Source organism: Haliaeetus leucocephalus, unplaced genomic scaffold, assembly GCF_000737465.1.
Source record: "Haliaeetus leucocephalus isolate CR32 unplaced genomic scaffold, Haliaeetus_leucocephalus-4.0 Scaffold142, whole genome shotgun sequence".
In the NCBI taxonomy this organism is placed as follows: Eukaryota; Metazoa; Chordata; class Aves; order Accipitriformes; family Accipitridae; genus Haliaeetus; species Haliaeetus leucocephalus.
In genome coordinates, this window is record NW_010972578.1 from 784111 (window position 1) to 809718 (window position 25608).

General features: G+C 43.8%; 1 protein-coding gene across 11 annotated transcripts in view; it reads right to left on the reverse strand.

The window, feature by feature from the left end:
* The window catches only part of CELF4 (CUGBP, Elav-like family member 4), a 690804-nt gene that overhangs the window by 228010 nt on the left and 437186 nt on the right, over nucleotides 1-25608 (reverse strand). For 2 of the 11 annotated variants that reach the window (XM_010561117.1, XM_010561116.1), the window contains exon 4: nucleotides 4273-4287. The exons of the other annotated variants lie outside the window; for them this stretch is intronic. In XM_010561117.1, the coding sequence (XP_010559419.1) occupies nucleotides 4273-4287 (15 nt within the window). The remainder of the gene's footprint in view (nucleotides 1-4272; nucleotides 4288-25608) is intronic. 11 annotated transcript variants of the gene reach the window in all.

The following is a 25608-nucleotide window of genomic DNA, read 5'->3' on the forward strand; positions in this document are numbered from 1 at the left end:
TGGTTGATTGCACAGGGATATTTGGAAAGCAGCCAGGTCTAAATCATGATTTTTTTCCCATTAAGGAGAGGTCCTTTCTAATCATGTTTAGTTAGTTCTTTGATGGCTTTATCTTGATTCGAAAATGTATTTTGTTTTTTGTTAGCGGGTGGGAGAGGGAAGGGGGGGAGAACACGAACAAGCATCATGGGGCTTTAGCAAAAAAAAAGGTGTTGGAAATTAGGAATGTGAAATAACCTTGTCTGAGTTGATTTTATTTATCCTTTCATTGTTTAGAAGAGTAGGCCTTTAACCACAACAAAATAAATAAATAAATGCCCCACTGACAGTTTGAATGCATTTCGAGGCCACAGGAGAAGATGACTCACTTATTAATTAGTCAGGGAGATGGCAGCATGGGGAGGGATGATGAACACTAGAAACAGTGCAGAAACTGCAACAAGCGGATCCAGTATGTGCGAGGGTTGGCTGCCCCCAGCTCTACCGAGGTACCTGTATGGGGCCAGTGAAGGTTGGCCCCACCGCTAAGGAGACACGTCGTGAAGCAGTAGCAGGGACACAGTCATGAGTTCTGCTACAGCTTCCTTTGCAACTGTGGACAAAGTAAATTGTAACGTGTCTTTGTGAAGATGTGAAGAATGCATGCAAGTGCTCTGAGCCCACTGATCTATGCTCTTCCCATCACTGCAGCACCATCTCCCCATCCCTCCATCTGGTCCCCAGTCCATCCCAAACACACAAAAGGGAGCACAAGAGCTTAATCTAGAAAGCAACATGTCAGGAGCCATACAAGTATGTGGAATAGATAGGGAAGGGATGTACATGTTCCCTGTCATAAGGTATTGTCCCTACCTGAAGTCAGAGATAAATTTAAGCTTGTCAAGATGTCTGAGAAAGGAGTGTGCTTAGCAGTGATTTAGGAAGGGTGTAAACTTTGGGCACATGTTGGAGAGAAAATCAGCTCAGCTGTGCTTGTAAACCTCACCACAAGCAAGGAGTCCTGCAATGCTCAACAAGCTACCTCCCACGCAAAGATTGTCCCTACAGATGAATATCTCAAGGGAAAGGATAAGACCAGAAGACAGAGTATTACAGAGTAATCAGAGTATCACAGAGCATTAACCAGAAAAGATTGGTAGCATATCTGGCATTGATAAAGCAGATTAAATATGGATGGGTAATTACAGAGATGAGGAGGGATGGGGAGAGGGATAGCCTGATCTGTATTTTACTGTGCTTTGTGTGAGACAACATCAGATGGTCAAATCAAGGAATGAGGATTCAGGACTCCCAGGCTCTCTTTCTAGTTCTGCCACTAATTAAATATGTGACCATTCAGGCACTCTGTGCCTCCACTAACCTAAACTTCCAAGATTGTTGTCAGGTTCAGTTAATTGCTGTCTGCAAAGAGCTTAGAAACCTACACAGGAAAGATGCTAGACAGGTACCCTGGTTTTAATGTTAAAGTTCAAAATATTATAATTGGAGAGCTGAAGAGGGGAGTGGATCTGAAACTGAAGCAACAGAATTACAGGAAAGCTTGTAAAGTGAAGGAAAACTAAGGAAAAAAAAATAACTTGAAGAATAAAGAAAGGAAAATGAAGACTCCTAGGCAAGTGATGGGCAAGGCGAATTTTGGCTGACTGAGATAATAAGCTACTCTTTTGAAACTTTTTCACTTTTTTCTCCTGCTGCAGAAATGCTCCATTAACTCTCAGGAAGATGATTTACCACTTGCCCTTTATAGACAAAGCTGAAATAGTAGGAACATCATAGCAAAACATATGACCCAGCTTTTGGCATATCCTGTGGCTCCAAACTTTTAATGCACAACACAGAGTCTTGGAATCTGAAGAGAGATGATGAAGAGACACTGCCTTGCTATGATGTTTATTAAATGGACAACAGCTACTAAGAGGACCAGAAGAAGTGGCAGGGGGAATCCTTACTCATGGGGAATGGAGGGAGGGACTTGATTTCTCCTGATTTATTTACCCTTCAGTCTATTGGGTGAAAAGAAATCTTCATGATGCATGACCTTGAGGACAAAGAAGCAAGAAGGCGTGGGCATGGCCACCTCAAAGAAAACTCATAAAGGAGGATAAAAGAAGAGGAAAAGAAAATCGAGATTGAACATAATAACTATGGAGTTTGGCAATGACCTGCTATATTATTAATTCTAGCTGGCTGGTGGGTGAGCCTCATAAAATGGGTTCCAAATCACAAAAACAACAGGTAATAATAACTGCTCTTACCATCTCTTTCTGTCCCTGGTCATTTTCAGCTGGTCCAGCTGAGTGGCCTGTGAGTAAATGGTTGCTGTATGAAAAAAGAATGATCTATCCAGCTCTGGGTGACGAGTCTTGAGCCTCCAGGCTCAAGATCACAGTTAGAGAAGGAACAGAAAAGCTTCCCCATGCTCAAAGATAGATTTTCAGCTGCTGGAAACTAGCCCATCCCTCCTAAAGGCAGCAGAGGTACTTGGTATGTCTTGCATGGTTAAATAAAAAAGGGTTAGGGATCATTCTCTAGCACCAAGGCCAGATGACATAGTCCGACCACACTCACGGTAAATAGGTCTGTTATTTTGTGTGGGCTTTGCTCAGAGTCATGAGAGAGAAACCCCATGTCATAGACCAGAGGTTTCAAAGCCTGAAAATGAGGGGATGTGCTAATGCCATGAAGTGTGACATAAGGATGTATCAGCGCCCATGAGCGTGCAAAGCCCACTGGAAACACAGTGCAGGACAGAGTAGGGTGGAAGGAGACAAACCTGGTAGAAATTCATTCACACTGCTTTTGGGAATGGTCCTTGGCATGATGAATGTTCTCATGTAGGGACTGGTGAGCAGTTTGGATACAGGCCAAAACTGCCAAGGGATGTGCTAATGGTTCAGTAGTGTGGGAAACTGTAGGGCAGGGCTCATGCCAACATCCTAGACTGTTTTCTTTGCAGGTAGAGATGTAGGCATTGTTGCCCATAAAGACAGCAACCTGTTGGCCTTCAGTTCTGCAGTTGTTCTTTGCTTTACACTCTGTTAAGAAACTCAGCCCCAAATATACTAAGAAGTAGGTTTTCTGGAGCTCTCTTTAACATTGTATGTTATAATTTCATTAGGATACAAGTAAATATTTTTCCTCTTGTTTATATGGGAAGTATGTCAGAGAGGAGTCGAGACAAACTAGGTTTCCTCTCATAAGCTGTACTCTATAGCACATTCATTAGTGTTACGTAGACATCTTGGAAAGAAAGTTTTCTAAGCCAGCAACTCCTTAAGACTTTCATATACAGTGTAATAAGTCTTTGTACAGTCCTTCTGGAATGAAACAAGCTGACTTCACTAATAGTCTATTGACTCTCACACCTCTATTATAAATAATTTTAGCTGCAGACATTTAATTAATGTTATAAATATACTATTTATTATGTACTTTGGGAAATGATTAGTTCTCTCAGTAAACATCATGTTTTAGTTTATTGTTTTATTTTGCCTTGCTGCAGTGGTGCCTTGCAGGTTCCTGAGCAATCACAGCCTGTGCTATGGGGGATCTGCCTTCATAATCACTCCTTTGCTGGGGAGACAGGAGCTTATCATCTTCTTGGGGTCTTTAGGCATCTAACTTAAATGCAAATGAGAGCATCTGGACTGAGTAGCACATAGGTGAGATTTGTCTGAGGATTAAGTGTCTAAGTGTTAGATGCCTACCCTAAGCTTGTCACAGCCTCCCGGTGTAGTCAGAGGAGAGCAGCAACAATCTGGATACCTGCCTAGGACCAGTTGGGTGATCCACACTCTGCCTGCCCGTTTTTCTCTACTGGTCCTAAAAGAAAACCAGCTCAGACTTCCTCCCCTGACTTCTAAATGCTAAAAATAAAGGAGATTAATCCCACCCCTATATAATGAATAAAGACACAGGGGCCTCCAGATTTCACAGGATTTGCTTCAGATAGCTACAGCTAGACAGTATTAACACTCCCTTCCTTGCTTAGGCTCTGATCCATCCCTGTGGCTGTTTCCATCTTAGAAACGTGCTGTCAGGCTTGGATTTCCAAAAAGAAGCCAGAGGACTGAGAAACTTTGATGGGATGAAAGTGCCCATCTGTACCAGGTCCCAGTGAAAAGCCTAGACTGAGTTTTCAGAATAATGCTATTCATGGAGTGGTAGGGTTGCCTCCAGCAATGTGTTTTTCGTAAGAAAAAAGGCTGTTGCCTACTTTGAGTAAGTTCTCTCCGTGCTTTATGCAGTGATTTCCATCAGAGGATCTGAAACGTCTTACACAACTCACTCTAGAAGAGGTCAAAACTCATATGATGTTTGACATCGTCATGACTTGTGGTTTTCTTGTTTTGATTGAGTAAACTGAGGCACATTAAGTTATCAGGCAACACGGAGAGCACAATGAGCCAATAACTCATCTGACAAAATATAAAGTTGCATAGATGATCCTGTGGTGTGCTTTAGCACCCATCCAAGGATTAAAAAAAGAAATGTTTGGTTTTTACACAGACACCCATCATAAACCAGAATATTTCATTTGATCTAACCTCATCTCTAGTTCCCCTCAAAATGCATGAAAAGGCTCGCTTTGTCTTGACTAAGTAAATGTGCATGAGCAGGTTTATCAGTTTTATTCTCTGACCGTACAACACCTTGCACACTGGACTATCAGTTCCAGCGAGGAACAGCTGATGCTACTGTTGTTGCCATTAACTGGAACAGCAAATTCGTGATAAGGAATTCCTTTCTGGGACTAAAAGTACGAGCTTGTGTTTAGGCAAGTGTGCAAGTGTCCTTGATATCAGTGGACGTTTTATACATGTATGAAGCGTATCAGTGTTCCCTGTATTTGTGAAAGCTGTTCTGATGTATTGCTGGAGCCCGTAAGCTTCAACACATGCAACATGAGTGTGCACACACGTACTCACTCACACACACACACACACACACACACAAGATAGAGTCTTCTGCCACTTTCTATCTGGCAACATATTAATCTTGTGTTTCGCATTCTCTAAAAGCTTCACCATTATAACATAATTACTGCTGAAATTGACCTTTAAAATATATTCCAAATTTCAAATGTCTTTAAACCCCTCAGTGAGCACCATTTTTCAATTTCACATATTGTTTTCTTTTTTAGGAGAGGCGGGACAAAAGATGGGAAAGAGCATTAGCAAATGAATGTCAGCATGTAACATATGCATACAGTGATAAAACAAAATCTTGCAAAAATTTACCTGGGCACTTTTAATATCCAGTCTTCAAGCAGTTATGATTTCCCTTAAGGTAAATGAAAATGTAATAAGACTAACTAAAATGTTGCATTTGTGTCTCACCCTTCCCTAAAGTAATTCAATCAATCAGTTTAGCTTCACTAATATTCAAATGTATATCTGATACTGGCAATATAAAAGTTCAAGTACTCCTCAGCCTCTAAATACATTTAAACTACCTTTATTAGAACATGCACTTTCCTAAATTTGTATTAGTACCTAAAATTGGTTGTGTTTTTAACTATCCTTAAAGGAAAACATAACCTTGCCTACAAATGAGATGCTGAACTGTGCGTGGAGGTAGATTTCTGTAACACAGCATCTAAGACTGAAAATGTGCATATTACAACGCACAGATGAACTTGTGTATGCTCACATTGCTGTGCAAATAAGAAAGTATAAATGCACATGGTGCTACTTCCACCCAACAGCATTTGCATCCAGCTTAATTCCTTCCATCTCCCTGCCCTGAGGAAAGGGAGGGCAGAGGACCTGGAGGACGGGAGGGAACTCCCATCTCCCGCAGGAGATCTCCACTGCCGCGGTGGGTCCCTGCCCTGGTCTGGGTCATCCAGGGGAAGGACTGCTGATGAAGGGTGCTGTCCCTTTGGCCAGTGAAAAGCTGCCATGGGTTTCTTCACATGGTTTCCAGTTGTGGGCTATCCTAGGGAAATCCCAGCTGGAAAAGATGGTTCATGGACCTCTCGCTCTGTCTTCTCCCACACAGGCAAGTGTATGGTCTGCATGCAGGGACCACTTATGCACATATGACTCTGCTCACCCTTGGAAGTATACACTCGAAGGGCGCTTTGCAGTCTCACACTAACAAAGCCCACTTAGGCTGGGGTGGGAGGGAGAGGGGTAAAAAGTGAGAGGGAACAGCACCCACAGAGGCCTCCAAGCTGTGAAGCACATGCAGCACTTCTTCAGAGGTTGCTTTGAGCACCCACTGGTGTCGAGTGTCTGAAGCCAAGCATAGCTCTGGCTTTACACTCACCTTCTCATGCTCCTTGCAGGGTCTCAGCTCGTTCCTATTGGCAGAGCTGCCTGTATCCTCAAGCAAAATACTGGGCCTGAACAGCACCTGGCAGATGAGCCAAGGTATTGCCTGCATGCTCTGCAAACCTTTGCTCATGTTTTGGCCAGATCCTTCCCTAACCGACCAAGAGGATGCTGACACCCCAAAGGGATGCAACTTTGGAGGACCAGCTCCAGCCCTGGGAGGCACATGGGCAATGACAGGCAGGCAATCACACTGCCAAAGCATGGGTAGGGCAGCTTTGTGAGGGAGGTAAAAGGGGACAGCCTCACTGAAAACACTGGGTTTGTGTCCATTTACCCCAGTTGAGGGTCCAGTCCATTATTTCCAGTTAGGCTTGATGGAGGATTAATCCAATCTCAATGTCAGTTTTCTGCCCCCTGACAGCTGCTTATGGCATGACACGAGTGCTGTATAACCTGCTGGCCCACCTTACCTTTCCCTTTACGAAAAAATGCCATGCAGAGTCAAGCTAGCTAAAAATGAAGACAAATGAAAATCATCAGAAATCTCATTAGTGACCATCCAACAGCTTCGCTGAAAGGTAGAAGGTTTTTGCTTTACCTTGCACACACCTGTTTTAGGTTGTGGGGTTTTGTTGCGTGTGTCATCCCCCCCCACACACACCCCTCCTTCGTCTATGGGGCAGTGAATTAAATTGCTCTGCCTACTTTGCACAGAGGTTTACATATTGTTCTGTTGATAACGTCTTTGGTATGCCTAATAGATGTAAGGGGGAAATATCTGTCTGTATCACTTCTAAAGTTTGTGTATTATCTAACTAGCTCACACTGCTTTAGAGGTTTTAAGCCCTCCATAAGAAGTCCTTTTGCCTGTGAATCTTTTATGTTACACCTAGGTGTCCTCATTATAAGGGCTCTACTATTTGACAAGCAACGCTTGTCTCTACAGTCGGTGATGAACACAGCATGACAGGCAATGTGTGCCTCTGTCCAAGGCACTGAATCACAATAAAATGGTAAATTACTGTCTGTCATAGCTAGAAACTGCAGTGACTAATATCCAATTCCCTATTCTACATAAGATGGGGTGGGGGGGGTGTGTGTGCGCTCGTTTGGTGGTGGTGGGAAAAGCTAGTGTTACATTCCTTTTTATTGAATCCTTGCAGTTGAAAATGTACCTGAACACCAAGAAAGAAAGCAAAAGAGGGGTTTTAGCAGGAGGAAAAGGATGAATTAGTAGCAAATGGCATTATTGCTAGAATATTTTTGGACAGCTCAGAATTTGTTATTGTTTGGGGATCATTGGGATAGAGATATTTGCAAATAGGATTCGCTTTTCTCACTCTCTGGCAGAAATACGGAACTCAGTTTCGATTAAAATGCAATAATAATCGTGAGTTGGACCGTGTGTCACTGCTGCTCAGAAAGGCCCCCATTAGAGAAGCCTCTATTTTAAAACAAGCCATTCATCATCACAGTATAATTTCCAGTAAATATATTGTTTGTTCAACTGTAATGCTAGGGATAATGTTTAAAATTCTCCCCTCATACCTCATTATGAAATAATTAATAGTAACATGGCCATTTCTTTTAATTTGTGAGGGGTTTTTTGTTGTTGTTTTTCTCCCCCTCTTCCTTTAAGGCAACCTCTTGAAACAATCAATATCAGCAGTTTCAAAAGTGTGATACAATAAATAAATCTCTCAGACAATGCCAGAGAACATCCTTATTATAATAAATTTACCATAAATAAAACTGTGTGTGATATTCCTAAGAGCCATTTTACATGAACGCCTTCAAATTTTGTGCAAGGAGAAAGAGGAAAAGGGGGGGCGGGGAAGAGAGAGGACAAAGATGTGTATTCAATAAATTGCTTTATTCTCAAAATACATTAAAATTGGCTTGCTGTATGGTACATACAGAGTAAACTCCTCCCCCCTTGCAGAAATACACTCTATTGTTTGGAGTTGTTTAATTAATATTGGCCTTGATTGTCATATGTGACTGGATTATCTGCATCCTTTTTTAGTAAGATACATTGCTACAGCAGAATTTGCAGCTTACCTGTTGTCTCACAAAACACTTTTGTAGTCTTTCTGTTGAAATATTGTAATAGACCAAAATCAATACAGACCAGCTGCTTTTGCCACCGAGGTCCAGCTTTGAAGTGACCCAGCAAGAACATACTAAATGGGTTTAAATATCAACACAGGTCTGAAACGTAGTTTTATACCCTGCTTGGTACAGTACAAAAATTCCTATTTTTCAGTCTTTTCCTCTCATTCAATATGCTACAATCCAGCATTTCATGCGAGCTTTAATTTTTGGAGAAAATTTCTCCTCTCCCTCTCCTTCCCATTCCCACTGGCTTTCAGTAAAACTAGGGCTCCATTGAGAATTTGGCACCCAGCTTCCTCAAGTCTAAAGCATGTACTTTAATTTAACTATGTGCATAAGTGTTTTGCTGAAGAGGAACCAAGCATATTGTTAACCTTACAGAGGTGTTTTCTTTGACTTTGAACAGAGATGCTTCAGGTGTCTACACAAAAGAGCAGAAGAAAGAAGGGCAGATTTCTATGCAAGACTTGCAGTCTGTTAGGATTTGATATTGGTACTGGGACACTGTGGTATAGAGGTGGTAAAATACAGTCAGTCACAGAGAAAATGGGCTCCTCTGAAATTTTGGATTGATTAGACCAAAATACTTCTTTGCTGGAAGTCTTATGCTTTCCTACTGACTTGTGCTGGTGTTATCCCAACTTCAGAAGTATATTATCTAGGGAAAAAAGAAGAAATAATATCTGGTAGGTGGTATATGTTTTGTTATTAATAGTAATACTTGGCACTCAGATGTCACTTTTCATCTCCAAAGCACTTTACATAATTAACTAATTCATCTTCACCATCGCTGCATGAGATGGAGCTTTTCACTGAGGCAGCACGGGAGCTCATGCATTCACGACTGACACTGTTCATAGAGCAATCAGGCTACGCAGATGGGTCCACTTTGGGGTGAAAAACAGCTGACCTGTCCTAAGGACATAGTGCATGGATATGTGCTAAAGGAGTATTTACTCTGAAAATGTTGGCAGGCAGTTCCCCAGTATCCACCCCAAAGCTCTGCATACCCATGAGGAGAGGGATGCTGTGCAGAGCCTGTTCTAGTGACTCTGCTCTCCAGGGCTGTCCCTGTGTCCTGGTGACTCCCTGGCCCTCTGGGTACTTGGAGGGCACTGGGGATGGGTTGCCCGTCTCATCAGTGTCTCCACACCTATCGGACCTACATATCCATTCAGAGCCATCCTCTGCCTTCAGCGGGAGCCAGTGGACACAGGGTGCTGCTTGGTCCAGGTCTGTTGGCAGAAACTGCATGTGAGGAAATCTCCTGTGAAATCTGACTTTCCTCGTGTTTAGGTCGGCACCAGCATTTCTAAGCAAATCACAGCAGTGGCAAAGGGCACCCTGCAGGCTTGGCTGGAGGCTCTTTGCTCAGCAACTGTATTTGCTGACATGATTATATTATTTTCTTCTATATATTTTTTCTCGATGGGATGACAGAACTTTTGCATCATGACCCAACCCAAAGCACGTCGAAGTCTGCTTTTCTGCTCTTTTTTCAATGGTCTGGTCATATCTGTGGGCCAAACACAGATACCTCCACTGTCCCTGCAACCAGCTTGGGAGAACTGTTTTAATCCTGCCAAAAACCCAGACATGCAATGATGACTTCAGTGGCATAGGTCCTGACCATGCACTAGAGATCATAACAGGCATCTCCCAGTGCCAAGCTCTGGGGAAAAGCCAGAGCAAAACAGTAGAAGCTAGTTTGAGGGGACAACACAGGGCAAAAAGCCCATGCAGGCACCCTGCTGCTTTCTCCTTCTTCCCCGTTGATGTAGAACGCTCAGAGAGAAATGACTTTTGTCACAGGCTCCCTAGTGTGGCACCAAAAATTAGGCTGCATGATCTTCCCGCAGGTTTAGGCATGTGCTCTGCTGAATGTGGGAAGCGATTAGCTTTCTTCTTGGTGCATGGCCATTCGCACGTGCATGGGAGGGGCTCTCTGCCAGAAGGTGATTTGTCAAAACTTGCAATGAAAGTCAAACCCTGCAATTAGAGGGAGCGGCTGTACTCAAAAGAGAGATGTAGAACATCCCAGCGCACGCTTGGATTTATCATATTGAAAGAACATAGTCCTCTTTCTACGCAGTTGCAGTTTTTGATAAACGGCCTACATTAGGACACCTCAAAGGTGCACTGCATCATTAATTACCAGGGTATATGCTGAAGAGGAAGTTAATAAAACTTGTCTCTTGCATGGAAGTGAGAAATCTTACTACCTGATGATTCCTGATGGAAGAAGATGTTTCTGAAGCCACATGTGCAACCTTGTACAGGTAATAATAGCAAAACACTCAGGGGAGTCTTTTGTGTTTGAGGATGTCATTTTTCTTTTTGATTTATAGGATACTAATGGTTTTTTTTTTTTTTTTTTTTTTTTTTTTTTTGAGCCAAGAGCCATGGTAAAAATCAAGTGATGACGCTCAGATTCAGAGAGAAAAACAGAAAAGAAAAGAAAAGAAAACAGAACAGAATAAAATGGGACAAATATGACTCTCTGGGAGGAATGCCAGCCGCGAGCTTTGCTATTATTATACTGGAGAATCTTATAAAACTCTAGCCATTAATAACGGGCTGCTGCCAGATATTGATAATTTATTCAAATTGTAGGTCTGGATTTGAGGGAGCAGATGTTCCTCATGCAGACACTTTCAGAAAATGAATTCCAAAGAAACAAAATAACATTCGGTGCTATCAGTAGAGAGGAAAGGCAGTATTTTAGTGTGCAGTAAACATCTGGACTGCCTTCTATTTTTATTGCCTCTCTCACCCCTGGTTCTCTCCTACCCATCCACACTTACCACTGGATGATTCTGTTGCTCTTCTTTGATGTTAAATAAATAAATAAATAAATACTCTGTTTAGTTTCCTGCTTGTGTTAGAATATATCACGACTGAGTTCACTAGGAGTAATAGGAACTGAGCAACTTCAAATCACTTTGAGCAGGAGCAAAGCCTCCAAACAAGCCACCTATTAGGAACAATAGAAACTAATTTTGATCCAGAACAAATTCCTCTAGTCATTTCAATGTTTTGAGGCTGCTCTACCCAATATGGGGCTCAGTTTTACCCTCTAGCAAATTCACAGATGTTCTCCCTTTCTCTGTCTCTCTCTCTGCCTTGCTAGGCTGGAGGAAGACTGGGTATTCATAACCCCCAAATCTCACTGGCACAGATGCTCCAAATTGAAGCAAGCTGTTCTATCATCTTCTCCAGTTGTTGGCTGCTCCATTTGAAACCATCCTAGACATGGTGCAACAGAATGTGCTGTGTGTCCAAAAACTGTTAAACATATTTCCTTGGGCACAGTGACAACTGCTGATGAACACTGAACTGCAATGCTTGCTACCAGTGGTCCTATTCTCTCCAAAAAAGAAGCTAACCTCTAGGACCAAATCCAGAGGTTGTAGTGAGATCATGTTGGCCAGATCTTGTCCCTGGGAGGTCACTTTGCTTTCTACAGATCTGTGTAATTCTGCACTGATTGGAAAGGTAGGTAGGTCCAAGACTGCCAAAGGAGCTAAGATGCTGGTCTAATTTTCAGCACTTTACAAATGACTGTACAGACTTACATTGCTAACCAGTCCCATTTTACAATTCCCATCCATTTCCAGCTAATCTCATGCAATAACTTGTCTTCCAACCAGTTGCACGTTGCCATCTGTCTCTGCTCCTGACTGATCCCAAGTTGCCATCTGCCCCTGGCCAGCCTTTTTTAGCTATAACCCATTTGGAGAGGTACCTAAACGATGATGCTCAGGGCTCTCAGTCCTTCAGATTGGATAGTCCAAGCCTCTGACTGACACTGGGCTTTCACAGCATGCAGAGACTGAGGGACACCCTCTTGCCCCCCCCCCCCCCCACCCCCCCAAAGCAGCCTCCCCCTTTGCAGAAAATGCTACAAAGGATTGTTTGCAAACAAAGGGAACCAAAGATGGATTAGTCCAGGGAACTAGAAAACAGGACATGGGAAGTACCAGGGGAAGGGAAAGAATAGTCACAAGCAATTTATTTGCAAAGGGTGTGCAGATGCAGTTGTGGGTCACTGCACCCGCTGAATAATCCCCAAACTAATTAAGAGTCCCTCTGTTTGCTCCCCACTGCCCTGTGCCCATTGTCTCTAATGACAGGCATCCAAGGAAGGCTCTTGCATGGTAGGAGGCTAAAACTGATTGTGCCTAATTTCCCCCCAAAGCTTGAAGTATGGCTTTCGAGACCTCTTCATGAAGAATTCCCACTGCTTCTGAGGCTGTCTTGCTTGGAGATCTGTTCCTTTTGTGGGAGAAACAGGGCGTAGGTGTCGCAACATTCCTCTGGGACAAATTGTCTCCCTTTTGTCTTCCCTGTGTTTAGGTGAGAGCAAAAACCTCCAAGTTTCACTCTGAAGGTGACAGCACTTCACAGTTGGATAGTAGAAGGGGAATGGAGTCATTAGCTCACTTCCCAGCCTTTGCAATGCTGCCTTGGCGTCCGATGCTGCACTTCCCATGCATGATGTGTGGAAAAGAGTGGAAGGATCAGGGCCTAAAAAGTGTCTCTTAATCTTTCCTCTGCCCAGTTACCAGCTGCCACTAACTTTGCAAACTTTATTGACTACTGCTCTGTCTGGTGCTAAGTATCTTCAGACTTCATTCCAAGTAATGGGAAAAAAAACTGAGGGGCAATCAGCTAGTTCCATGATGAATGAAGCCCATGTCACTCAGAGAAAATGAATATTTCTTTGCAATAATGACCAGATGGTAGCAAGACTCAGATCCAAATTAAAACATGCATGATAAATGCCAAGAAAACACAGAAAGACAAAAACCCAACCTGGAGTGAAATCTCTCTATAAATCTTTCCCCCCCTACAACACAGGCACTTCTAATGGGAATTAAATTATTAAGAGATGTTGCAAGGAGAATACAAATGTGAGAGTCTTCCTCCTTCTTGGAACTTTTTGAAAGAGTATTTCAGCACAGCCAGCTGGCTTTTCTTCTCCATATGAGACAGCACTGGGCTGAATGGGATCTTTTCATGTAGAAGCACAGGCAAAATACTAATCCAGAAAATAAATTATACATTGGAGTTGGCATAGAAGTAGAATATATTTTGCCTCTTGCAGAGTTGACCTATGGAACTCCTTGCCGCAAGAAATTGTTGCAGCTGAAGTTCTTCAAGGACTTAGAAAGGGGATAGTATTTGCAGATAGTAATACCATTCAAAATTATATTAAAGAGAACAAATGTGGATAGTAGTTTTACAATATCTCAGTTCCAGGTGGATGCTAAAAATAAATTAATGGTGTTAGAAAGAAATGCTCTTATGAAAAATGCAGAGTCCACAATTTTTCTGATGCTTTTTCATGAGGTATGTGATATTTGAAAGTGCTATGACCACGACAAAGGACAACAAGGACTGCTGGAGCTGATCTAACATGGCATTTGCAGGGATATTGAAGGAAATCTGTGTTTTGGCATCCTTCTGGATGGCTGCTGGGCGAGCCAAACCTGGCCCTTCACTGTCCAGCCAAGCAATACCCTCAGAAACCTTATTTTTAACTGTCTGTTTCTGATCCTGCATGATCCCTTCTATGTCCCCTTCCTTCTATTTGCAAACCTCAGGGTGATACAAAATGAATGGTCTCTCAGGGGGCTGGCTGGCTCCTCCCTGTCGGCACTGACACCTTTCCCCAGCACTAAGTTAATGAGAAATATTAAATTACAGAGGCACACGCACACTTTGGAAAGAAACATGGTGTTTGATCCCCCCAAACTGCCAAGCTCTACTTAAAACCGATAACAAATGTTCTTCCCCAGCAAGATGTGATTAGCTTTTATACCTGTGCAGATTGTACAAACACACAGGAGGGAGCTTTTAAATATCATTGATTTGCCTATTTGAAATTATTAATTTCAAATTCGGCTGGAACAACCTTTGCTAAATTACACTGTGCCAGTGGGAGTTAGAGGACCCACAAGTCTAAACTTAACTTAAGAATGGGAGGGGGGAGGACTAAAGAAGAAGAAAAAAAACCCCTGAAACAACTAAAAGTCCATTTAAACTCAGTAGGTTTCCAGTTAATTACATTTTCACACCTATCCTAGTAGTTACAGATGTATTTATAATGTATGCCTTCCTCAGTGGTTACTGAATACTGCATTCTCCACGGACTCTATGAGCCAGGATTTCTTTCCTACCTCTAAAAGACCTTCCGTTTTAATTGCAGTCACATCCAAATACAGTCTGGGTTCAACTGTAATGGTTTAAACTAATCTCCTTCCCTCCCCATTTCTCCCCTTCTTTCCCCCTCTCTTCTCCCCTATAAAAAAGGAACAACTGGGTGTCATGTGTGGAGACGTCACTGATACCTGGAGAAGCTTGTTTGAGGATGCCCTCATCGTTTGGCAGTGCAGTGGAACAGATCCATGCGACTACTCATCACAGCATTCCCACCCCATCCTTACAACATATCCCATCTTTCTTGGATACCGATATACTAATTTATCCCTTCCATAGCTTCTTCCCAGGGTGGGAATGCACCCCTTCTCTCTCTGAAGGGTTTCTCCTCCTTAACCCTGTGTGAGGCGGGACTCTGTGATGTACTCTCCATGTTGTAGGTCTCACAAGAGGGGTCGCGGCTGAGATTCAGCCCTTCATCACCCAGTCACAGCTGGTGTCCCACCGCTCTGTGGAGTGAAACAGACTCCTCCAGAAGTCAATTGCCCAATCTTGTTTTTTAGGGGGGGATGAATTGCCACCTGGAATCACCTTTTCCTCTCTGCTGGCTTTAAAGGGAGCCATAGGTGACTAGCTCAGTCACAAATAAACTTTCATGATACCTAAATCAAACCAGGTGAACCCTACCCTAACAGACTTGCCAGGGTCATTTGAGGAGGTTGTTGCAGAGAGAAGGACTGAATGTGAGTACACCTCAGGGAGTGAAACCAATGTTGCTGAGGCAACTCTGCATTTGTGAAGGGTTCCTGCACCTTTGGGATGGAGGAACAAGGAGTGGAGACAGAGAGTTAGTTCTGCAAAGCCCCTCCATTCCACTATCTCTTCTTGTGGAATGACCAACTTTTTCTGAGCTTGTCCCCTCGGGCCAGAGGTCCCCAGCTCTTCTGAGGAGCACTGGAGAAGAGCCCCATTATTGCACTCTTTACCCTGTAGGCATTTGGCCTCTCTAAATAACCTACATTTTCACCTGGAGCCATCCGAACGACAACTTCCCACCGGAATAAGAGGCTCTGAATGACAGTGTCAGCTCTGAAACACCAAAGGCTTGCAGCACAGTCAAAGGTTTCTCAAGGTCTCTGTAGAAGCAGCTCCCACAAAACTACAGCCATCACAGACTGCAGCCATCTTTCAGTTGTAGAACTAGGGACGCTTCCTCGGCTTGCCTTCTCAACTGCTTATCTCCAGTGTAGACATTGAGATAGACTTCAAAAACAAAACCAACAAAACCAAAGTGATCATGAACCTAAATTTCGCCCCCGAGAAGAAAATGACAGAAGAGGCTGCACTGGAGAGAAACTGGTCATATCACTTAATGCGTGACTGGAAGGCACTCTACTACGCCAGTGCTGAGGATGGAATGAAAACCTATCTGGAACAGAACAGCACTCAAGAGATTATTCACAGCCACAGTGTAAACAGTGAAAATTTACTGGAGTATATAGACCACCCAAGTGTGCCGCTAAATGAGCTTCATAGTAATGGAATTGCCATATCCCCCTGAATTGTACCTCAGTAAGGCTACCCTGCTGTTTCAAAAGCAAATTCAGACTAGCGGGTAGGAGCCCAGGTGATTAGAATAGAAGCCACAGGGAGAAGATAAACCATCTAAGTTGATAAGGATAGCTTGGACTGCTCTGACAGAGCAAAAACAGTGTGAGCATTCAAGGAGACAAGCAGGTTGTGGAAATATGGCAGTGTTACAGCTAAGGTTGCAGAAACACTCACCTGAAGCAATATCATACTAGCTGAAAACCCAACCTGTGATTGATGTAAAAGGCAGCTATTCACCTGGTGTCAATCAGCATAGCTCCATTGATGTCAGCCTCTTTTCTCCGTAGTGTAATGTGCTGTTACTTTGCTAATATAATGCAATATAATTTCACACTTTTTTAAACTTCAATGGAGTTACACAGACTTCCACCAAGTGAGGGTTTGGTTGACAACCTTATGATGCACATTCAGAAGAAAGCAGAGTTAAGATTACAGAAGCAACCTTAACCTCTTTTCCCAACATCTGAGTGCTCAGCTGCAGAGCCACAGCATTACTGTAGTGTGCTTTCCTCCCCAAACACATCAGCCCCTTCTAACCACTTCTATTTACAGTCCTCTCCCTGCATGTCTTGAAGAGCCTTATGAATGCAACCAAATGCAGCCTCCCTACCCACCTATCACAGCTGATCTGCAGGTGGCAAAACTGATGCAGTGCGATGCTGGCTGGTTCACAGAGGTCACACAGGTTGCCTCTTTTTCTTACTGATTTTTCACATTCTCCCTCATTATACTTTTATCAGCAGCAGTCAGCGTGAAGCCATAGCCAGCAGCTTATTGTTCCTAGGGGTAGTTCTAGAAGCTGGGAAGGTCAAAACACCATGGACGTCTCATTGTCCGAGGAGGGAGCTTGGGCTCAGGTGTTACGCTCTGGTTGTCCCTATTGCTTTTCTACTTGTGTACGGACTGGCACAGTGCTAGCCCTGGCCAGCTAGCACGCTCACAGGCAATACCTGGGCACAGTTTGGGGGGTACCGCAAGCCAGGAACCTTTCCCAGTAGAAAAATGGGTGATGCCATCTGGGTTTAGGGAGAAGAATATTTGTGGGTATGGGGGCATGAGTTATGCTAGTTCACTTGCCTGCAGAGCAAGGGGAAGTCTGGGGCTAGAGCAGAGGTAGCTGCTCAGATTATGCCTCTCCTGGCACTAGCATTAGCACAGTGACTTCACCTTTTTCTCCCCAGAGCTGTTTAAGAGAGGCACCTCTATTAAGGCACAGGGACGACGTCCTACACAGAGTGCTTTGCGAGGGGGAGGTGCCTCTTGATGCTGAGAACATCCTGCTTCTGAGATGCTGGTCAACCAAGGGTTGATTTTGGTGTCCCTGATGTCAACTCATAGCTCCTGGGTGCTGAGGCCAAGAGCAGCTGAGCAGGACAGGGTCTCCCTCGGGGGACAGGGCTCAGCCACTCTCCCTGGCTCTAAGTGCTTACTCAGCAAAGGGGGGGGAATGGGAGGTGGGGAAAGACAGCGATGAAAGAAAGCAAAAATAAACCCTACCAAATGAAACAAAAATGTTTTCAATTCCTGTCAGGAAAAGAAAGATTGGACATGACATCAAGTCAACACTCATTGATTCTCTTTTGTTATAACCATTATATAGAGCCTTCCAATCCCTTATGTTTTCCTGACTGGCAAACGCTGTCTGAGCACCTTAACCCAGAGTCTCTGGGCCACCCTCTCCCATCTTCTCTTTTTAAATTATTATTATTATTTTTCTCCTCATTGTTTTTAAATCACTCTCTACCTAACAGTTGTTTTTCACATTAAATAACATCAGATGAGAGCTCGCCATAGTCAGAAGAATGAAACTGTCATCTCTAATTTGCCTGGCAGAAGCCGCGTTGACAGGAAGTTGTCTGTGGTTGTTTAGAAATAAAATAATGCTCTGAGGAGAAGTGCAGAAACTTAATAAGACTTTAAAAACAACAGGAGCCATGGGGACTGCAGATGGTTCCTAGGCCTAAGGACTAAATAAACAATGATTTTATAGGCAAGAATGTAGCCTAGGGGAGATGGCCTCTAAAGAGATGTTCACACATATTGTGTCCAACATCATTAGACTGCCCGGTGGGAGCAAACGTTCGGCAGTTAAAGACATTTTGAAAAGGAAAAATCAGCCTCAAAAGATGCTTTAAATGAACAGGAGGTGGAAGAGCAAACTGTCTGAAGAACTTCGTGCAGCTAAATGACTCACCAAACATCTGTCTCAGGGACCAATAATTTGAAACTGATTGACTTACTGGGTGCAAAATATATAGATAAATGTAGAGGAAAAAAATAAATAAAAAACATCCAAAAGGGAAGGCGGGATTTGCTGCAGGAAAACAAGAGACAGGGCTTGGTGAGGAAGGGGGGTCAGGAGGGGGAGATTCATAAGTAAGTAGTGATAAAGGCAGCGGGGATGAGCTCTTTCAAAGGTCCGGAGCACAGCTCACATTCTCTCCCTCTCCAAGGTTTCATTTAAGCCTGGCACATCTGAGTGCAGAGATTAAAAAAAAAAAAAAAAAGAGACAACCTGATATTCACTGATTGAAAAAGCAAACACAGGGACCAGCTTCGAAAGGGCTCCAGCGCTGTGATTTTGAAAATAAGGGCCTTGGAACACCAAGTGCAATCTTCTACCCAGGGCTGCTAAACCCTTTCTGCCAAACCATTTACATTTATAAGGCCTTCAATCATGTGTTGTTTTTTTTTTCCCTTTCCCACCTTCCCACCCCCCACCCCACCTCCTCTCTCCCTCTCTTTTCTGCAGAGCGTTCGTTTCAGACTCGCTCTTTTGTTACACCTGTTTGCAAGTGGGTATTTTGCAGTTAACTTCAGCTGGCCTCTTCGTATTTATGGCTTTCAAGACAGGCAGAAGGTGGGGTGAGGGGGAGAGCTGAGCCAGGCTTTTTGTAAAGAGGTGTGGTAAATTTTGTGTCTAGCGCTTTTTGGCTGCAGGGTTTGCTACAAAGAAAGGAATGTTGATGTTGCAGCTGCTGCTGGAGAGACCTTTTTCTGCTACGGCTTGAGAAGAATGATGATTTCCCTATTGTGTTAAAGCCAAATCCTTATTTTGGTACCTTGATAGCTGTACATATAGATCTGTTAGACTCCAAACATTTTCTTACATTAATTACCTGGGAATAAGCTTACATTTCTGAAATAACAAATTCTTTTATAAGTGGAGAGATCAGAATTCTTTTCTTGGCAGCAATGTCAAAATACAATATTTTGACAATTTTCTGAGATTTCTTTCCGGATTTTTTTTTTTTTTCCGGGTGAAAGACACCATTTTCAATGATCTGGCATTTCCTAATAAACTTAGCAACAAAAGAAGCCATCCAAGCCGAGCAAAATACAATTTAGTGGAAAATTCCCAACCCTCTCACTGGACAAGGTCTGCTTTTGTTATCCAATCTTACTTTTTAGCCTTCCCCTGGAGTTGGCAGTTTAATTGATATGAACCAGGTTGACCTGTTTTTTTGCTCATTTGAGGGTACTTGGATCATATTCTGTGTCCCTTGAAGCAGTAGAAAAATAGCACCAGTGCTCTTGAAACTAACAGGATGCTCATCACCTTGGGTTTGTAAGACGAACACCAGATAAAGAGAATCAATAATCTATCTCAGAGCAGCAAAAACATCAGAGCAAGCCCTTCTACACAACCCTCAAAGGCTCACAGTGAGTCACCATCAGCAAACGCGGATCTTGTTTATGCCTCTCACGCTATCAGGATAACACACTAGAAATAACACCGCTATTTAGATCTCGCGTAGCGTTTGTAGGAGGGAAACAAGCCTCTCGAAACTCTTGGCAAAGGCAGTTGAAGCATCACTATCCCCATTTTGCAGACTGGGCAAAAGCGGGACCCTCAAGAAGGGTCTGGGAGTCTCCTAATGAGCAGTTCAGTGCCCCACCGCCGGCCCATGAACCCCTCTGCTGCCCATGTCACCAAAGGCATCAGTGGGGAAAGCAGCTTTGGCTGCAGGCGCTTGGGGTGGAGAGCCATTTCAAACACTCACTTTTGAAAGCACCTGACCCGTTTCCACAAATACTCTGTTCCCAGGAACCAGCTTTAGCTATGCCAGGACAGAAAGTGTGATTCCTAACACTGAAGGTCCAAAACATCTCTAGAGAGGGAGTGAGTGGGTGCTCCTGGTTCGAACGCGTGTTGAGGAGCAACCTTGGTTGTGCCCCTACCACTCAGTCACCATCTCTGCAGGCGACCTTCATCTAGTCTCCTACGCCAGTGTTTTCAAATGTGGGTCCCTGAAATTAAATGCTTGAATCCTTATTCAGACATCAAAATAGGTGGCCTTCATCTCAAAGTTGCTAAGCAACCATTGCTCACGCAGGAACCAACGGGATCTGCAAACACGCAGCGGTACCATCTCCAACAAGCAGGTCACTCCTCTGGTCCCTAAATGCTGAAGAACGTTGATGCATTGAAGCACCTGAGGGTGAACTTTCTGACCTTAATTTCTTTGTGCCTCAGTGTTGCCTTCTATGAAACGGTTATTGCACTTCACTAAGCATGGGGAATCTCTCGTGCAGCATGTCTGCAAAACACCTCAGAGTGCTTGGGTGAAAGAAATTGCAAGCAGGAAAGGGGCAAAGCAGGAGGGCAGAGCAGATAAAAGCAAGTGAAAGCCCTGACACACAACGATGTGGCATTGGGGCGGTGCAGGGCATAAGCAGCTTTCATTTTTCTGCTGCTGTGCTGTATAATTAAATCCTCATATTAATAAATGACACCTCACAGACAAAGCCCTGCTAACTTCGTATGCCCATGCAGAGTCCTATAATAGGCATTTGGAAAGCCGTGCTTGGAGGCTGGGGTGGGGAGGTGGGGGCTTGCAAGCAGTTATGAAGTTCAAAGAGACTCCAAAAACCATCTGGTGTAAGGATGGACAGCCTGGTCCTGGAATCTAGCTAACAGTCAGGTTTATTTGCAGCTGGGCAGGCAGACCGGCTGGCAGACCGACTGAAACGCAATGTGCTAGGACAGGTTGTGCCTGAGGAGGGGAGCATGGCCCCTAGCCTGCTCCTGTGGGATGTATCAGGTCAAGTCGAGGCCTGTGCAAACACGAATGCATTAGTATGGCACCCTGAATACCTGACTCAGGATCAAAGTGGTCCTGGTCTATTGAAGTATATTAAATAGTGACCAGAAATTGTCCCTGCCATTGAAGCTTGGTAATTCATATTCATATACTGTTACAATGGTCCATGGAGTGTATCTGTGTCTACACTACCTACTATTCTCCTAAACAATCTCCTGGATGGTTAGGGAATTAAGATAGGCCAAAGACCATCCTCAATGTGCAGTGCGGATATGAACACCCTGTTTTGGAAGCTAAGAGACTGATAACACAAGGTGCTCCCTGTTGGTTGGCCTCAGTGATTGAGAGAGGTCCCAACAACATTTACTTTAACAGTCACCAGAAAATCAAGAATCTGGACATCTTTCATCTGTATATTTCATACATATTAGTCAAGTGAGTCTCACAAAAACACCTGTGAGGTCATCTTCTGTCTTTATAAGCATTTTGTAAGGTTAGGAGAGGGAATATGCCCCACGGTTCAGATCAAGTGGAACCTCAGCAGAACCAGGAGCAATGAACGAGATGTAGGGATTCATAGTCACCTCCACAGCACATCTCTGGTGGGTGAAACTCAGTCCTGCATGGATGAGGAGGGGGGTGTCTGGTATGAAGCGGTAGGGTGGGAAACACACACAGTGTGGTGCATCATGGTCAGTGGCAGGTAAGAAGAGAAAGCTTTGTGGCAAGAAATGAAAGAGGATGAGGGACATTATTAGGGATACTATTATGGCTGTGCCCAAAGGAAACTCACAACGCTTGGAATTTGGTCCATCCCAGATAGTCCTGGCCATTTCGGTGGAATTCTTGTTTCCTTGCTTATCCAAGACTTTTTCCCAAACTTGGAAATTTGTTCCTTGTTATTACCATTTTCTGTCTGCCTTTGCTGTGTCTACCTTCGACTGAGTTTAAGAAGTGCAGGAATCTCAAAGAAATGAATACACCACTATTTCAAAAGTGTGAGATGTAAAGGAAAAACTGGGTTTGGTGGCAGAATCTGGGGCAAATTTTTACTCTTTGCAGACTCTGATTCAGGAGTGTTCAGGTGCTTTCTTGTCTGTAGCTCCAGCTCTCCGGCCTGACCCCACTCCTCCCCTCCCCTCTCTTCTAGAAAATAAATGAAGAGAGATTCTGACAAGCAGGGACAGGAGGAAGCTGTGACATATAAAATGGCAGTCTTTGCCAGGCTGTGCTTGCACAAACAACCCCCTGGTGCTTGTGAGTCGGAAAAACGCGGGAAGAGAGAAAGCAGAAGCTATAAGCAGCCTGGCTATTTTCAGGTCCCGTTCCAGGCAAAACTGGTACTAAATTATTTACCAACCAATTGTGTGAAGGAATCAAATCCAGTGGCATCCACATGCGGCACTCATAACCTACTAACTGCATTAACACAGCTGAGGATTAAGGGAGATTTGAATCAAAGTAATGGGAAAGAAATCATGTGCTGAAGTATTTAGATGTAGTCACTTTTCATGCTGCCTTGATGCCTAGGGACTCATCTTCCCCCTTCCCTGGCAAGTGGCCGCAGCCAGCTACTAACCGTTGGTGCTGACAGCTTCCAACTCAGCCAAGCTTCCATTTTGGAGATCAAATTTGCAGAGATGCAGCTGGGTCCAGGAGAAAAAAAAACACAAAACAAAACAAAACAAAAAAAAACCAAGAAAACAGACAGAGAAAGGAAACTAAAATAAACCTCCAGTGCTTTGGGGACTATCTGAATTAGTAGCAGGGGGCTGGCAATGGGAAGGGGAAGTCTGTTAAGGGTCTCTCAACTTTTCCCAGAAGATTCTGCGAACCAGTCGACATCTTTTGCTGGATTAGTGCCTGATGGGATGGGGAAACGAATCTGAATAGCAATAAGGCAGAGAGCTGGAGCAGTTAGTCTGTGAATGAACAGCCAACTACTGTGGTTGTAGAGATGGTGTCTCCCTTGACTGAGGGAGGAGGAGGCGGGAGAGGATCTTATGATTTGTGGGAGAATAGGGGGAATTGGTGACTGTCTCTAAGATGCCCTCCTGCCTTTCACTAGTGCTAGAGAACTGCTATACCAAAGCAGGCCTACAGAGCTGCAAATTTAATAGCCTCCCTCCAGTACTGATAGGCTATACAAGTGTTGCATGGTGAAGGAGATATCCGAGCATGGGATCTCCCATATCTTTGTTTTGTGTTGCAGAGCTTACCCATGCTGAGGAAGAGCTGGATAAGTGAGAAGCATGGGATGGAGCAAGTGCAGCACAACAGCAGCCACAAAGGCGAGGATTTAGGCCAGTGCTGAGTTACCTGGTATATATATCCCAGCATGTCATTTTTCTTTATTTTTTTCTCAGTGGGCAGGAAGAAGTCCAGACTTTGGAATCAGGCAACATTTTAATGCAGACTCAATGCAGAGGATCTGCAAATGGGCATCAGAGAAGCCTGCCTCTGAGAGTGGGCTTCATCCCACGGATCACCACCCAGACACTGTATGGAGTGGTGCTTGATGACAGTGAGGAGGGTTATCTCTGCAGAGCCTGTAAGCCAAGGACACAATCTGGCCCTGCATTGTTAAACCCTGGAAGTCATCATGCACTCAGCTCACACACAGGCCTTGTGTTACAGGGAGAGGGAAACACTGGCAAAGACATTGAGGTGACATCTCTTCTGGGAAAGTTACACTGGGATCTTTTTAAGCTCTTTTTGGACAGCAGCCACTAAAGATGGGCAGGACAAAGGAGCTCCGGTGAATGGCTTATCTGAAGGACACCAGTCCTGAGCATGCAGACCTGCACTCCGGGGCAGCCCAGGGTTGAGGGATGGGAACAGACACCTCTCACTGAGCCATGTTAACTGCAGCCTTTGTAAATCTGAGCCCCAAATCTTTATTCACTCCCAATACCCTATGTAACGTGAGTTTTTTACATGGCAATCAATGACACAGTTTCCAAGGGCAGCATTTACTCTTGCCAGTGAAAGGTGGCAGGATCAGACCTTAACGCTGGGAGAGGAAGGAGCCAAGAAATGCATGCCGGAGTTGAAAGCTACAAAAATAGCAACTAGTCTGGACTTCCCCCAAATCCAATCATAAGTGAAATCCAATGGGTTTTCATTCATTTCATCTTGCAAATGTTTCTTTTCCTCTCTCTCATGACAACTCTACAAGACAGATCTATACATATGTCTTGTACTTTGCATAGATCAGGAAACTGAGGCATGGGCAGGAAGGAGAGGGACATGACTTGCTCTGGATAGCTTGGATTCAGACTGCCGTGTTAACCTCAACCTTGGCCCAGGAAGATTCTAGGTGAACTGACTGAGGTCTCGAGAGCTGGTCAGTGCCAGCTGAAAACAGGACTGCCTATGGGATGAGGTGGATTCATTGTAGTAATTGGGTGTAGGGAGAGCTGTGAGAGCTGTAAACCTGTACCTTTACCTAACTATAGGCAACACCAGCCATAACAACAGATCTTCCAAACCACCCAACACCCCTCAGCAAATCCTGTTTGAAAACTACAGTCCATTCCTGCCTGTGTGAATGATTAATGTTATGGCCTTGCACATACAGACAGGGGCTCATCAATTTCTTTAAATGGTGATGGCTCTCTAATGCTTCACCTAATTTCAATGAATTTGCAAACCCCATTTCATTTTACTCGAGCCTGTCCCCCAAGGGCTTACATTGTGCAGTTTCTCTGAAAATGTGTATTGCTTTAGATCTGTGCTTTGTAATCGGTTAACCACCTACTTAGCAGCGCTTGTCATTTGGGATTTTGGTTTTTTTAATAGTCCTAAATCTTATCAAAACATTGAGTCCTAAATAAAATTCCTCCTGCTAACTACCAGTCATGAAGTCATTATTGGAAAGGGCAGCTGGGGGAAGATAGCAAAGCTGAGCTCAATGCTGCTATTTGGAATGGACAGCTTTGTACTTAATAATAAAAAAAAGTCACTGAGTGTTTAAACTCTGTTTTCCTTCATCTCTTAGCATGCAGCCTGATCAGAGTTTGACTCTCCTCTAGAGTGAAACAGCTGATTCAAAACCAAACTGACCTTCTTTGGTTAATAGTAATAACAATGAAAAAAAGAAATAGCATTCACGGGCATCTCTTTAACAAAAGGAAGCACTCAATTTCATGCAGGAGCTATTACATTCCTTTAAGCTAACACCTTCTGAAGCGGGCTATAAAGGAAAAATACAAAACATTAAAGCAGAACAGACTTGTCATATATTTTATCTTTTAATCATCCTATCAAGCTGATTAAATAAACAAAGAAAATGGTGATTTATTTGGCTGAGGGAAGAAGGTGACAGGGAAACTTTGAATGCATTCAAGGATCAGATGTGGTGCCAAACCAGAAGTCAGTTAGAGAAGGAGGTA